At 44.2% G+C, this 16,990-nt stretch overlaps 1 protein-coding gene across 2 annotated transcripts in view; it reads right to left on the bottom strand.

Moving 5' to 3' along the window:
* Positions 1–16,964, bottom strand: part of SLCO5A1 (solute carrier organic anion transporter family member 5A1) — a 159,784-nt gene extending 142,820 nt beyond the window's left edge. The window contains exons 1-2 of one of the 2 annotated variants that reach the window (XM_050801551.1): positions 16,754–16,964; positions 13,685–15,077 (exon numbers count right to left, since the gene is read on the bottom strand). In XM_050801551.1, the coding sequence (XP_050657508.1) occupies positions 13,685–14,591 (907 nt within the window). In that variant the 5' untranslated portion in view covers positions 14,592–15,077; positions 16,754–16,964. The remainder of the gene's footprint in view (positions 1–13,684; positions 15,078–16,753) is intronic. The other variant, XM_050801552.1, reaches the window with a different exon arrangement.
* Positions 16,965–16,990: the final 26 nt, after the last annotated feature.

Genomic DNA, 16,990 nt, shown 5'->3' with positions numbered 1-16,990 from the left:
GTTATTTAACTTCAATTTCCTCATCTATAAAATGTGGGAAATAGGATAACTACTACATAGTTGTTCTGAGGATAAAACAAAATAATAAAGTATTTAGACCAGAAACTGTAACAAACTACAAGGAAAAAAAAACATAAAGGAAAAACTACATGACATTGACCTTAGCGATAATGTTTTGAATATGACCCCAAAAGTGCAGGCAACAAAAGTAAAAGTAGACAAATGGAATTACATCAGAATAAAAAGCTCTGCACAACAAAGGAAACAAGTATGTACAGACAGCCCACAGATCAGGAGAAAACATCTGCAAGCTATACATTCAAAATATACAAGTTCAAATACCTCAATAGTGAGAAAACAAAAAAATTCAATTAAAAAATAGGCAAGGGACTTGAATAGACATTTCTCAAAAGAACACATACAAATCACCACCAGACATGAAAAGAATGCTTAATATTGCAAAGAATTATGGAAATACAAATTAAAATCACAATGAGATATCACCTCACACCTGTCAGAATGGCTATTATCATCAAGTTTGATGAGGATGTGGAGAAAGGGGAAAACTTGTACACTGTTAATGGAATGTAAATTAGTATAGCCACTATGGAAAGCTGTATGGAGATTTCTCAAAAAACTAAAAATAGAATTACTATATGATCCAGCAATCCCACTGCAGGGTATTTGCCAAAATACCCAAAGTGATTTACCGAAGATTTGAAATCACTTTGTCAAGGAGATATTTGCATTCCCATGTTCACTCTAGCACTATTCACAGTAACCAAGTTATGGAATTAGCCCAAGTGTCCATCAATAAATGAATGGATACAGAAAACTATTCCACTTTAAAAAAAAGAAGGAAATTCTGTCATTTTTGACAACATGGATGCTGTTAGAGAACATTATGCTAAGTGAAATAAGCCAGGCACAGAAAGACAATATCACATGTTCCCACTTATGAAATTATGTTCACTTGTGAAATCTAAAACAATCAAACTCATAGAAGCAGAGAGTAGAGTGATGGTTACAGAGGCTGTAGGATGGGGAAGTGGGGAAATGATGATTAAAAGGGTCCAAAATTTCAGGAAGGAGAAATGTTTTTAATTTTTATTCCACAGTATGGTGAATATAGTTAATAGAGTGTGGTACATTTCATAATTGTTAAAAGTAAATTTCAAATGTTCTCATCATGAAAAGGCTAAGTATTTGAAAAGATAGATATGTTCATTAGCCTGAGTTAATTATTCTGCATTGTATTCATAAATCATAACATCACTTTGTACCCATAAATGCATGCTGTTATAAATTATCAAATTACAATTTTAAAAATTAAATATTTAGTACAATGCCTGGCATATTTTAAACACTCAAAAATATTTGCTGTAAAAATAGTCCTTGTTAGACCTCCACCTATGAAACCATATCACAGTTGTTGGGTTTTTTGTTTGTTTGTTTTAGTTAAGCTCTCATTTATTTTTAAGAAAAATTCTAGGTCTTATAACTCCTCATTAAATCTATCCTACAGCTCCTCTTGATGTCCAATTACTTCATTGATGAGCTCTGCTTTAGAATGCTGATTAACTGCTTTCTAGTTTTCCATAATTCATTGTCTTAATGTTTTCTTTTCCTAAAGTCACCACAACTAAAAGAGAGGTAAGATATCAACACACTCACGCACACACACACACACACACACACACAATTACATCATTCCCTCTTCAAGGATTACAGTATTCCCAACTCCAATAATATAGTCCAGAAAATTCCCATGGTTAAATTTGTTTAAGCTGATGGGAACTAAAGTAACTAAAGAAACCACAAAAGCCCTAATATTTTTGCACCCACTAAAAATAATCCACTGGAGCACACTATAGTATCTTCTCTAAACTACTAACAGCACAGTATAGTGTAAATACTACAGAATCTACCGAGCAACACTGTAGCAATGAGTAACACACAGTTAATTTCTACTTCCTATCCCTTGCTTGCTAGAAGACTTTCTTACTTACAAAGATCTTTTTCCTAAGTCTCCTCCATCCACATATTCAATACTTTTCTGATTCTATGATCTAGAGATTTTGACTTCTAGTTCCAAGATATAAGGAACTCAAGATACTGAGTAACTTGAAAGTTTAAGCTGAAAATAAAAGTTTAGAGCATCACTATTGGCAATGCTTTATTGGATAATTATTGGATACTGGAGGCTCTTCTGGACATCGTAGGATGTTTAGCAACATCTCTGGCCTAAACATGCTGAAATACCATAGACTCTCTCCAAGTTGTGACAATCAAAAATTACTCTAGACATTGCCAAATGTTCCCAGAGAGTCAAAATCTTTCCTGATTGAAAACCACTATTTTAGAATGACTTGAAAGTTACAAAGCTTTCCACAGGAACTGAAATGAAGAACCTGCAACACCTGAGTATTGTAAAATTGCAAATGCTGGTTGAGGAGGGGGACTGGGCAGCTGTGGGACCCCCATCCCCATCTCTTTTTCTCCAGCAAAAGGAAACTGAAAACACAGGAAACAGGGTGCAAGCACTGGCTACTGCAGGAGCACCCAACACAGCAGAACACATTGACATGAACCCATAGTCTCTACCTCCAAGTATTCCAATCTCTTTCCCTAGAAACACACAGTAGAACAACTCAAATCCACAAGTATGTTTCTTCACCTTCATTTCTCTGCCTGAAGACTTTAATCTTAACATGCCTACTCTAAAATCCACTTTACCTTTTTCTTTTCCCAAATCCCTATTTCTTCTTTTTAAAATTATGCCCAAAAGAAATGATTTGAAATTCCCACACACCTAAGAAAACAATTCTCATCACTGAAGGACAGACTCACATTATTTAACATGTGCTAGAATGCTTCATAGGCTGGGAGAAATGACTTTACCATTCAAGGACTTGAACTTTTTAGAATTTCCATTTGTATCATAATTATGTTTTTAATTCAGATGGATTTATAGTCCATATATCCATTTCAGACTCAAGGCAATTTGACTGTATAACCTGGGCAGATCTCTTAATTTTTAAAATCATCTTAATCATGTATAAGTGTATACAGTGGTGTTAAGTATATCCACATCATCGTGCAACAGATCTCTCAGATCTTTTTCATCTCGCAAAAGTATTAATAAAGCTCTAAATCCATTAAAGAACAACCCCCTCCCAATTTTCCCCTCCCCTTGACCCCTGGCAACAACTATTCTACTTTTTGTTTCTATGAATTTGACTATCTCATGTAAGTGGAACGATACAGTATTTGTCTTTTTGCCACTAGCTTATTTTCACTTCACATAATACCCTCAAGGCTAATTCATGTTGTGTGTCAGACTTTCCTTCCTTTTTGAGGCTGATAATATTATATAGATATCACATATTGATTATCTATCCTTCTGCTGATGAACCCTTGGCTTGCTTCCACCTCTTGGCTATTGCGAATATGCTGCTATGAACACTAGTGTGTAAATATTTCTTCAAGACTCTGTTTTCAATTCTTTTGGATCTATACCAAAACTGGGATTGTTGGATCATATGATAACTCTATTTTTAATTTTTTGAGGAGCTACCATACTGTTTTCTCTTGCTCAAATCCTTTCATCCTTTGGAATCTGGGTTTTCTTGCCTGCCAAATTATCATTTTCACAAATGAGGTTAAATGAGAGGATCTCTAGGAAACATCTTGGCTTGAATAGTACCCCTGGAGAGAACCTCAGCCACCAGGCCAGCATGCCCCCTTCTCTGTATGATCAAGTCTTTGCAATGGAAAAACTTCTGATCCTTATTCTCCAAAACCATTTTCAATATAGATCTTACATTTGTCGGTCACCAAACTCCCAGTTCACTGCTAACATTTCTAGATTGTCTTTAAAGAAAAAAGCAGAGCCAAATGTGTAGATTCGTTTGCTTTTCCCCCACCAAGGGGCCTTAGCAGGTGAGCTCACCTAGACTAACATGGCTTGCAGACTCACCTCTGACATCAAGAGTTCCACCAAAAAGGAGCAACTCGACTGCACAGAGCCTTCTGAGTCAGGAGAAGACAGGCACTTCTTTTGGTGAATATCAAAATGGATACTATTCATCTCAGGTCATTTCTCTCACTGAAGGTATCAGTGATCATATCACCCAACTGTGAAATTCTAAGAAGTAGCCATAGTTTATGAAATACCCAAAACTGACATCTACTTTCACAAATGCAGTAAGATATTTTTCCTAATGAAATAGAACTGCAATTAGCCCCTGATTTTACCAACAGTGGCTCCAACCCCAAATCCAGAGAGAGAGACTTCTTGCCACTGAAAAGGGCCAAATATCTCTGTCTTTCGATCCTTGCTGCTCAAAATGTGGCCCCTGGATTAGCAGCAATGGACTCCCCGGGGAGCATATTAGAAACACAAACTTTCAGATCCAAGCCAGATTTATAGAAATAGAATCTGCATCTTGACAAGATCCCCTGAGAGTCTCACACACATTCAGGTTTCAGAAGGACTGTTTCAGACCACATAGATAACAGAATTCATAGCCATGTGAGAGGAGAGATCAATAAAACCCTGTTTGAAAACTCTACCATAAATGCTACTAAAAATGCTGCTCTCTGTTATTTGTGGGTGGGCTGAATCAATCAATGTGCACCCACTGTCTTTTCCACAGCGAGGCAGTAAAACCCTTTGTTTTGCAGTTAGACCCTGAAATGGGTTTGTTTCTCAGCATGGTAGATAAATTTGTCTTAGAGGCCAAAAATGACCACCACACAGCTGATCAAAATTCAATCATTGCTGTTGTACAGAAGACATATCTGTGGCACAAATTAACTGTCTCAAACACACACAAAACTCCTGAGCATCCTAACAAGAAGCTGATGCTGTGTGGTCCTCCACTCATGGCATCACGTTGTTCAAGGTGATCCTCTGTGTGTCCTGGAATCATCCCCTCAAATTCCTCAACCATCATTCAGACTCATATTAGTTTTCAGTGGAGATTATTTTTTATTTATTCATGATTTGCACAGACGCTACTTACAGAAAGGATTTGTTGTGGTTTACAAAGGTAAACACATTGTAAACAAGACAAGCAAAATTAAGGCAGCATTTTAAAATGGGTTACGAGTCCTAGGAGACAATGTGTATTCCCACTCTCGATGTCTCCTTTCTCACCTTCTCTCTGCCTCCACTGCTCCTCCTCAGGAAGGGAGAAAGGGGTTAATGTGACTGATGAATTTGAAATAAACCAGGCATGCTCAGCGCAGCTCCTCTTTTTTGCCTCTTGGGAGTAAGTATGCACGCAGGGAGTGAAACTTTAATCCTGCTCCTTCCTGGCATAAGTCCCACCTAGACACCACCGCCACCCCCTACTCCACATGGGAGACCCCAGGCAGCCACACTGCTTGGGTCCAGCATTGCCCATGGCTAGATGGACGAGCCTATTTATTTCTGCTCTTATTAGAAGTCCACTTGCACAAAGATATGAGCTATATTCTGCAACGTCACTTCTATCAGTTTTAAAAGTGGTATTTTGGCCTCCTTGTGCTCCCTTTGTCATATTTCTCAATTAAGTCAGAAATCAAGGTGGGGAAAGAGGTGCTATTTACTGAGCGTCTTTAAAATCCCAACCAGAAGAATCAGAAAAACTAACGCTACACGGTGCTTAGGATACTTGCTAATACTGGTCAGGAAAAAACAGTTCTGGGCCAGGAGCAGTGGCTCATGCCTGTAATCCTAGCACTTTGGGAGGCCGAGGCGGGCAGATCACCTGAGGTCAGGAGTTGGAGACCATCCTGGCCAACATGGCGAAACCCAGTCTCTACTAAAAATACAAAAATTAGCCAGGCATGGTGGCAGGCACTTGTAGTCCCAAATACTCGGGGAGACTGAGGCAGGAGAATCACTTGAATCCGGGAGGTGGAGGTTGCGGTCAGCCAAGTTTGTGCTACTGAACTCCAGCCTGGGTGACAGAGCAAGACTCCACCTCAAAAACAAAACAAAACCAAAAAAAACAGTTCTGAATTTTCTGCCTACTAGGGCAACCGTGTGAGCATGACTGGTGTGGTCGATATGACGGGAGCCATTCAGCACTCACTCCACCCTCCTCTCACCTGTCTTCCTCTCCCATATAGCCTGGAAAATCTAAAATCTACCTTCTCAAAATCATGTTAACTGGAATAGGCCAGGAGACTCCGTTTGGCTGATAGGACATCCTCTAGAGGAAGCAGGTACTACCTCCTCCACTTTTCCCTTCTGTGGGAACAGATGTGTGATACCTGAGACACAGCAGTCGTCACTAAGAACAGCCCAGGAGGAAGAGAGGAGGGACCTGGCAGCACTCAAGGCTGTACCAGCCCCTGACTGCCCACCCCAGCTGGCTTCTAACTCAAGACAAAGAAGCCCCTAACTTGTCAAATCACTGGTACACATGGTTATATGGTTCCAGAGAACACTGAACTGAAAGATACATATATGTATCTTTCATTGTATATATCACTACAAATAAATTTATATAGATATTGATCTGTAGATTGCTCTATATAACATTGTGGAAATACTGACCAAGATTGTTCCATAGGCTGGTCACAGTGGCTCACACTTGTAATGCCAGCACTTTAGGAGCTCAGGGAAGAGGATTGCTGTGGTCAGGAGTTCTAGACCAGTCTGAGGAACATAACGAGACCTTGTCTCTACAAAAAAAGCATTTAAAAAAATTAATAAAGTTAAAAAAAAGATTTTTCCATGCAATATTTCTCATATTCAGAGAAAAAATCAAAAAGAGCAATATATATATATACATATATTAAAATCATATATGTGTATATTGACTTATATACACATATATAATGTTTATATTACCATAAAATCTTGAAGAAATACAATTCAACTAATTTGAAGCTCACTCGTGGCTCAAGCCTGTAATCCCAGCACTTTAGGAGGCCGAGATGGGCGGATCACAAGGTCAGGAGATCGAGACCATCCTGGCGAACACGGTGAAACCCCATCTCTACTAAAAATACATAAAAAACTAGCCGAGCGAGGTGGCAGGCGCCTGTAGTCCCAGCTACTCGGGAGGCTGAGGCAGGAGAATGGCGTGAACCCGGGAGGCGGAGCTTGCAGTGAGCTGAGATCCGGCCACTGCACTCCAGCCTGGGCGACACAGGGAGACTCTGTCTCAAAAAAAAAAAAAAAAAAAAAAAGAAATGTTTAAAAAAAAATTAGCTGGGCATGGTGGCACACCCCTGTAATCCCAGCTACTCGGGAAGCTGAGGCAGGAGACTCGCTTGAACCCGGGAGGCGGAGGTTGCAGTGAGCTGAGATCAGCCCACTGTACTCCAGCCGGGGTGACAAAATGAGACTCCGTCTCAAAAAATAAAATAAAATTTGAAAACTGAAGAAGCACAGGAAGAGAATGAAGAAGAGGAAGAGGAAGAAAGAGGAGGAGGAGGAGGAGGAGCAGGAGAAGGAGAAAGAGAAGGAGAAGGAGAAGGGCCAGAAGAGGCCAGGGGCAGTGACTCATGCCTGTAATCCCAGCACTTTGGGAGGCTGAGGAGGGCAGATCACTTGAGGCCAGGAGTTCAAGATCAGCCTGGGCAACATAGCAAAACCCCATATTTACAAAAATACAAAAATTAGCCACGCATGGTGGTGCACACATGTAGTCCCACCTACTCAGGGAGGCTGAGGTGGGAGGAATATCCAGGTGAGAGGCTGAGCCCAGGGAACTTGAGGCTATAGTGAGCCATAATTACAGCACTGCACTCCAGCCTGGGCAATAGAGTGAGACCCTGAAAAAAAAAAAGAAAGAAAGAAAGAAAGAAAAGAAAAGAAAAACAATATGGCCAGGCGCAGTGGCTCATGCCCATAATCCCAGCATTTTGGGACTCCAAGGTGGGTGGGTCAACTGTGGCCAGGAGCTGGAGACCAGCCTGGGCAACGTGGCAAAACCCGTCTCCACTAAAAATATAAAACTTAGTGAGGCGTGGTGGCGGGCGCCTGTAATCCCAGCTACTCAGGAGTCTGAGGCAGGAGAATCACTTGAACCAGGGAAGCAGAGTTTGCAGTTAGGCATGATAGTGCCATTGCACTCCAGCCTGGGAGAACAGAGCAAGACTCTATCTTAAAATAAAATAAAGTAAAATCAAATCAAATCAAATCAAATAGAAAATAAAAACTAAAAGCTATAATAATTACTTCCAAGTATGTCCTGGGACCTGTCCTTGTTCACCATACATCCTGCCACAGTCCACGTGGACAAATGTAGACCCACAGTGGTGAAATGGCACACCACAAGCCCCTCAAACTTCAAAGGAGCTTTTACTGTGTTATACTAGGTGCAAATATGCATTACTTAAATGTTCATATATTAAAGAAAGATGATCATCAAATGTTGGCATGCAGAAAGTTCTCATGATAAAACCTTGAGTCCTGAGAAAATTTAATTAATCAGGTTATAACGTTACTAAAACACTGATCAAAATGTTCCTGTTTAATGTTTCCCAGGAGTGCTCTCCTATACAATGTTTTAGTTTCCCATGCAATGTCTCTTTTCTTTTTTCCAATTATAGAAAATATATGTTTAAAGGTTTTCATACTTGGAAAGAGCAAACTCTCTCACTCCACTCTCTGCCCACACCTAGGATAAGTTTGAATTCTACTTTGTCAGAGCACCGTCCCTTACAGTTTGCAGAACACTTGCACACACAGAATCCCACTTGGTCTTCAAAATGTTACAGCGAGAGAAACAAATGTGCTAATCCCCACGTGGAAACAGAGGCTGGGAGAAGCCAAGGGGTTTGTCTGAAGTCCCATGACCAGTTGTTGGTAGAGAGGGACTAAAATACAATTTTTTTGCCTCTTTATCTGGTGCTCTTTCTAAGGCACGGGGCCAGTTCTAGCCCCTGTCTTCTCTGTCATGTGAAGTCAGGGCTGGCAGTTAATGGGACACACCAGGGAGGTGGAAGAGCCAGCACCCACCCTGCTTAACTGATGGCTGAACCATGCCAATCATTATTGATCCTGAATATCACCCAATCAGAGTTGTGGCTTTGTCTTCTAGAAATGCATCCTTTTCTTCCTTTTCCTACCTGGTTCGCCATTCTTACTCTTTTCCCTGTCAAATCACAAATTTCTTGCCCCCAAAGAATCACATTTTCTCTCTCTCCTTATATGTAAGATATAATTACAAATTATGGTCTAGTTGCTAACCTACAAAGCTTTCTCTATGCTCCTGGTCAATACTAAGCCTCTCTCCTTGCAGAAGCTAAGGCATTTAGTGGTTTTAAATACTGCTGTATCTCATCTGTGACCACATCTCTTCTACAGTTAAAACTGCCAGAATGTTAACATAGAATTTCAAAAGATTAAGATATACAATTACATTCCATTTCAATGGTTTGTACGTTGCTGCAGATATTTGTTTCTGCTCATAATTACTAACCTACTACCTGATTTTTTTTCTTTCCTCTGAGGTTATAATGAGAAGTCAGAAAGACGGACAGGAAGATTAAGAAAGGGGTGGGTGGTGAAAAATTAATACAGAAGAACACTTTTGTGAAAAATAAGAAAGATTTTAACCTGTTATTTATTGGGAAATGTCTCACATCTTAACTGGTCAACACTGCTCATGTTCTAAGGGTACAATGGTCTCTAATTTGTACAGAGGTAGTCTATCAAACCTACTTTAAAAGGTTTAGGGAATAATCTTATTTTGATCATGTTTTGATGACTTTAAGGCAATTCTGCATTCTGCATTCTGCGCTGTTGGAAAACTCTGCTGAACGTGCCACATCCTTTGGTTTCAGTTGGTTCTCAGGGCTTCTTGCCAAAGAGCCATGCACTGTAGAAGGAAGCTCAAGGGCCCCGGGGTCAGCAAGGCATGGGGTTGAGGCCCTTAGTAAATCACTTAAACTCTCTGAGCCTGTTTCCTCATCTGTAGCATAGGGAAAATAATCTCCATCTCGTTAAGGTCATTGAGAACATTAAGTGAAATAATATATGTAAGATTTCTGATTCTCAAACTACTGTAGCTCCTACTGAGATCCATTTAATAGAAAGCAGAATTCTCCTAGGTTTCTTAAGGGATGTGTCCTAATGCAGTTTGCATTCATCAATTTTTTCAAAAAAAAAGCAATTTAATCAATATCTTTAAAAAAGAAAAGGGCCAGGCGAGGTGGCTCACGCCTGTAATTCCAGCACTTTGGGAGGCTGAAGTGGGTGGATCACAAAATCAGGAGATCGAGACGATCCTGGCTAACATGGTGAAACCCCGTCTCTACTAAGAATACAAAAAAAATTAGCCGGGCGTGGTGGTGGGCGCCTGTAGTCCCAGCTACTCAGGAGGCTGAGGCAGGAGAATGGCGCGAACCCAGGAGGTGGAGCTGCAGTGAGCCGAGATCGCGCCACTGCACTCCGGCCTGGGTGACAGAGCAAGATTCCATCTCAAAAAAAAAAAAAGAGAGAGACTCCGTCTCAAAAAAAAAAAAAAAAAAAAGAAAGAAAGAAAGAAAAAGAAAAGAAGGAGGGAAAAAAGTGAATACTCTTTCTATTCCTTTCCTTCCCTTGCACACATCACTTTACACTCCTACCTTGCACTGGCAATATTGTTTTACACTAAAAACACCTCAAATGCTGAGACTGTGTCTCACTTCTGGTCTTCCCAAAACTAGCAGAGTGCCTAGCACGGACTATGCACTTCATATGCACTTGCTATTTTTCTTCTTGATGGGCAACCACTACCAGAAAAGTTAAATCTCAGGGCTGTTGTTAGTGGATGTTCTCCCTTTGGATAGGGTTCTGCCTGTGATTTTGACAAAGTAAGTCTGCATTGATGCTACCGAAAATGGGATGAAAGGGAGATCCAAGTTTTCAAAGTAAATAGAGGCAAAGAGCAGCAAGAATATGAAAAACAACTGGGGCATTTACACGGAGTCCAGGTATCACTCTACAGATTGATTACTATTTTCAAAGTGATAAATGAATCTGTACAGTGGAAAGACACCAATCACTCACTCAACCAAATGATTAAACTTAACATCACTAGTGAACAGCAAGGTGCATGTAATATAAAACACCCAGCATTGCCTCTGACATAGTCAGACCAAAAATATTTTGTCTGAATTTAATCAAGCCTCTAGATTGATCTTCTAGTATACAAGAAATATAGGGAATGGAGGATCAAGGTAAGTCACACCATGAGGAAATGATCATCTAGAATGTGGAACATTAGCCTTGCCCCTTCAAAAAGTCTATGCCATGGAAAAAGAAAAATGCTGAGGCACAGTTCTGGATTATAGAAGGCTAAAGTGGCTAACAGCCAAATGCAATGCATGAATGAATCTTGATTAGTTCCTCGTTTAAAAAAAATTATTATTAGCCTGGGAAACATGATGAAACTGTGTCTTCACAAAAAATTAGCTGGGCATGGTGGCACTGGTCTATAGTCCCAGCTACTTGAGAGGCTGAAGTGGGAGGATTGCTTGAGTCTGGGAGGCAGAAGTTGCAGTGAGCTGAGATTGTGCCACTGCAGTCCAGCCTGGGTGAAAGAAAGACTCTGTCTCAATCAATCAATCAATCAATATAAAAGACTTTCAGAGGACAATTGAGGAAATTTGAATGGGCCTGAATATTTAATGATATTAGGGAATGATTATGAACTTTCTTAGGATGTTGATGTTCCTTCAGTTATGTAAAAGAACACCCTCATTTTTAGAAGATGCCCTAGCAGTGTCTGCAATTACTTTTAGAGGGCTTAGCCTCCCATCCCCCAAAATATATTTCTATACATACATATACTCACGCACAGGTTGATAAAGCAAGCATGACAAAATAAACAATCATTGGGTCTACATGGTAGGTATACTGGTGCTTATTGTACTATTGTTTCAACTTTTCTGTGTGTTTAAAATTTTGTCTTAATAAATGTTAGAAAACACGAAGGCAAGGTAATAAGCAAGCTATTCTTCTCTACCCAGAAAGGAAATTCCTTTCTCTTGCAGGTAGCAATAAAAATAAGTTATAAAACTCTTTTTCGGACCCATTTCTGACCCAGTTAGTGGGGATTACTGAGGACTCAAACACCCCTCTATAACAGCTTTTGGGGACAGTAACTATACCGAGGACAAAGCATAGTCCTCTTATATTGGATATCATTTACACTGTCCTTTGAAATCTTACTATTCCCAAATCAAGGGTCCTATCAGCACATCACTAATAAACTGCTAAATATAGCTAGTATTTGTTTATTTACCATTTTAATATTTTTAGGAGATGGAGTCTCACTATGTTTCCCAGGCTGGTCTCACGCCCCTGGGTTCAAGTAGTCCTCCTGCCTCAGCCTCCTCAGTAGCTTGGACTACAGGCACACACCACAACACCCGGCTTCCATTTCAGTTTTTTTCAGTAAAGTAAAATGCTTTAGCTTGTTTAGTTTGCACTCCAATAGAGAAACAGAAAAACAAAAATCTCATCTGGTATGACAGCCACTGATCCTTCTTAGGGGTTTAAACCCATCCCTTGGAAGTTCAGTTTTGAAGAACCAGCTACTACAGGGAAGTGCTGACAACCTCAAATGTCTAGAATATAAATTTTCATACCCTCCGCAACTGCTGCCTGGCCTAACAGGAGCCCCCTGTACTTAACTCAAGCACCCTGTCCACTGATGCTGACTTATGCAAGTCAACACAACAAATCCCAGAGCCACAGCTTTTCAGAAAAATAGGAATGGATTCTTCTCCCAAGTTCATACAATTGAGGGTTTTTGACAGCAATAAAAACAGCTTTGGATAAACCTTATAACCTGTGGTGTTGCTTCTTCATAAAGATAAGCCAGTCATTTGACATTATTAAAATTTTTGTTGTTGTTTTTAGACAGTGGTGCAGGTGACACATTAAAAAAAAAAAAAAAAAAAAAACAGGTATGAATCCCAGTGCTTTGGGAGACCAAGGAGGGTGGATCACCTGAAGTCAAGAGTTCATGACCAGCCTGACCAACATGGTGAAACCCTATCTCTACAAAAATACAAAAATCAGCCAGGCATGATGGGTACCTCTGATCCCAGCTACTCAGGAGGCTGAGGCAGGAGAATCGCTTGAACCCGGGAGGCAGAGGTTGCAGTGAGCTGAGATCATGCCATTGCACTCCAGCCTGGGTGACAAAAAGACTCCATCTTTTAAAAAAAAAAAAAGAAAGAAAGAAAGAAAAGAAAAGAAAAAGAAATACAGGTATAAAGGCAATAAAGCATGATGTATGTAGTCTGGCCACGCCACCATCCCTGCTGCTCTGGACAGAAATCAGAAGCAGCAGCAGAAAGAAGCAGAAAATCATTCAAAACTTTACACACGAGGTACTGCTATTGCTTCCTCAACAAGTGTCTTAGAACATAAACTTGACAAATTGGAGCTTTTCCATAGGTAGGTAGCAACAGAGAGAAGCATCACCCCACAGTTTAAAGTTTATGTTACTTGGGAAAAGACAAACATGAAGTATAAGTCTGAAAATTAGTTTCCAGAACTCTCAACTAACTGATTCTCTCCCAAACTGAAAACACACCACAGCAAGGCTAAAACATAAAATAAAGTGAACTTTAACCTATAATACACATGAAAATGTGAAAGAAAATGCTTCCTTTTGATTTGTATAAGGAAAGTAAGTTTCGGTGTGAGTGAAACATATCTGAGAGAACAGGAAAGTCTTACCTAGGTACAAAGAGGAGTTCTCTTTCTTGACATTGTCATCTAAGTAGGTTGGTCCCAGGGTATAAATAGGTGTGGAGCCCATTCCAATGAGAATCTGCGCGCAAATGAATAAAGCCACATAGACCCAGTGATTATTTCCTCCCGAGTCCTTCGGACAGGCCGGAGGCTCCAAAGTGGCGGTGGAGTTGCCACCCTGACACAGGCCGTCGTTGGGGGCCGAGGCGTTCAACTCTTGGATCTGGTAGGGGGGCGAGATGAAGTGAGGTAAGGCGAAGAGGGCTGCCCCGAAGGCGATGAGGAGTCCACCCACTGCCAGCCACAGGGGCCGCCGACCCCGGCCGCCGAAGTAGCTGACGAACACCACCACCACCAGGTTCCCGATGTCGAAGCAGCTGACCAGCAGCCCTGACTCGGAACTCTTCAGACTGTAGCGCCTTTCAATGGTGGTAATTACGCTGCTCAAGTACCCAGAGACCATCAATGCCTGGATGAAGGTCAGAAAGCACATGCATACCAGGAAGCAACGGGAATCCGTGAGGACCACGTAGAGGCACCTTCTCCCCTGGAGCGTGGCCAGGGCGGAGGACACCGAGAAAGTTTTGCTGAGGTCCACCCTGTGGTTACAGTCCCCGAGCCCCGCCGAAGTGGACGGGGCAGAGGGACTGGGGGCCAACTGGTTCGGGCCTTGCTTCAAGTCCTCGTGGCCAGAAGAATCCGCACAGCCAAAGGCCGGCTTGGCGTCTTCATTAGTGGGACTGAGGATCGGCCGGCAGGAGGCGCTGCTGAGGACCGGTAAACTCTTAGACCTGAAGGTCTCTGGCTCGCACCTCTCTTGGACAGCTCCTGTGGTAGCCGGCGCCTCCAGCTGCTCTCCCGGCCCGGGCTGCAGTCCAGTGCCTTCGTCCATGGCTCTTACAATTCAGATTCGATAGCTGATGGCACCCAAGCACTCTGGCACGTTTCATCCACCGGCACGAGGGGCCGAAGCCGGGCCCACTCAGTCTTGCCCACCTGGGACTGGGGCTGCGGGCGCAGGGCCGCGCAGCAGGGCATCCTCACCAGCTGGAAGGCGCCCAGTGCATGCTGATCACAGATGAGACTCCAAGGCTCCGCAGCCGCGTGCCACCGGGGCCAGGGGTCCGCGCGGTCCTGCGATGAGCCCTGCTCGGCGTCCCTCTCCGAGAGGTAGCTTGAGGCAGGCGTCTCGCGCGTCCTGGGCTCATCCCCTCCGCCGCCGCCGCCACTCGGCCCGCGGCCAGGAGCGAGTGCACCCCGCGCCGGGCGTGGGGGGCACTTAGCGCTGCTGTCCGCACCGCATCCCACCTCGCTGCGCCAGGGGTACCGGGTCCTCGCTGCGTGGGCTCGCGGCACCCTCGGGAGTGAAGCTGCCAACCTGCAAGGCAGAGAGAGGGCGGTCAGCGAAGAGCAGCTGCGACTTGGGGCTAGCGTCCCAGCGCCCCGGGGACCAGCGTTGGGCGACCCTGAACGGTCCCTAGAGGAACGGAGGAGTGAGCCGGGAGCGGAGCCCCGAAGGACTAGGCAGCAGCCGGTTGCAGTCTCTAGTCCGGGAACAATAAGCAGCAGGCGGTCGGCGGAGACTCTACCTCATTGTCTGCCGCGGACCTGCCCCCGCCCCGCCCCTTTTGCCTTAAACATTGCGTTTGCTTTTATATGTTAATAATTATCAACCTGGCAGCTCTGACTCAGAGGCAGTGTCTTTTATTCGAGTGAACTAATTGCAACCTTTTCGTACTCCTACTCCATTACTCAAAATAGAAAATGCCCAAAAGAACAAAGGAAACTTTTTCACAGACACACAATGTATTCCCTGTCCCAATTTTTTATAAAAGGAAAAAAGAGGGTGGAGGTAAACTACGTGTGTAGAAATGTGTGTGCACACTGGTGTGCGCTGGCACGTGTGCGCGACTAGATTTGAATCTGCTCCACCAGAGACACGCATTCAAAGCCGAAAGCAGCAGCAAAAAGGTCAACATGCTTGCCTCTTTATTCCCAACACCAAAAATAACCCCCTGCCCGAAAGAACTCTTCAATTACAAATACCAGGGGCATTCGAGGCTGTGGACCGCACTAAGTCCCAGAGCGCTGTATCAAACGAAACCGAAAATCCGTCTGCTTTGCCGAGAGCTAGGGAAGCCACAACCAAACAAAGAGATCCCGGCACGCTGTCAGAGCGCGCGCGAGGAGCCCACGGAGCCGGCTGGGCGCACGCCGGCCGGCGGGGAGGTGTGCTATTGACTGAGCGCACCCCGCGAGCGTGGGCCTGGGGAGCGTGCGCGCGTGCGCGGTCACACACACACACGCACACACACAGACACACACACCCTGGCGTGTTGGAACCGCTCTCGCGATCCCGCACCCAGCTTGAATTCAGCGAGAATTGAAAACAGGTGTGCCCCCGGGGTAAGCCCCCGCCCCTAATCTTGGGGACCCCCACTCCACTCCTCCAGCCTGGGGCGAGGACGGGGGTCAGAATATGCACCAGGTGGAAGAGAGCCGAGCTTCACTACACTGGGTTTCATTTTGCGGCGCGCCTTTGTGATGCTGCTGAGAAAAGAAAACAGGAAGGGCAAGGGAGAAAGGCAGAGAGGCTGGGCGGCCAAGGGTGGCCTCTCCGGCATCTCCCTCGGCTGTGCTGGGCCAAACCCTCTCCCAGATTCCCGGCCTGCCAGCCACTCACAATCCCGGGCTTCCCCGCCGCTGCCTTGCCCAGGCGCCTTCCCGGGGAACCCCACCAGCCGCTGCCTGAGGAGCCGGGGAATCCCAGCAAACTCTCGCCGCGCGCTGGGGGCGTCCGAACCCCCTGCCTGGGCGAGCGCCCTCACAGCAGCGCAGACTCGGATTGACACGCGGATCCCGGCAGGGAGCTCTTGAGCAGGCGTGGTATCCCAGGGACACCCCCTGCGCGCACATCACACACACGCACACCCTCCACACACACGCATACACACACACACACACACATACACACACACACACAACCCGTGGGAGGACAAGACAGCCGCCGACAGCCCGCCGCGCTGCCCGGGCGCTCAAGCCGCGGCTACTCACTAGCGAGTCTGTCAGTCTGTCTGCCTGGCTGAGTGGAGCGGCGGGAGGGGGGCACTGAGCTACAGGAATAGTTGGGAGCCGCGTGGGGAGGCAGCCTCGGTCCAGCCGAAGAGAAATCAGTGAATGAGGCTGTGACTCAGACTGAACTCTTCCCCCCACCCCTCGCCTGTCACCCAAGCCTCTCCTCGGCTCCAAACAGACACACGCGCACAGAGACGCGCCCGGAGAGGAGCAGCC

The sequence above is a fragment of the Macaca thibetana genome, chromosome 8, assembly GCF_024542745.1.
Source record: "Macaca thibetana thibetana isolate TM-01 chromosome 8, ASM2454274v1, whole genome shotgun sequence".
Taxonomy (NCBI): Eukaryota; Metazoa; Chordata; class Mammalia; order Primates; family Cercopithecidae; genus Macaca; species Macaca thibetana.
The sequence above is the reverse complement of the archived record's forward strand: the minus strand, read 5'-3'. Positions and strand labels throughout refer to the sequence as shown.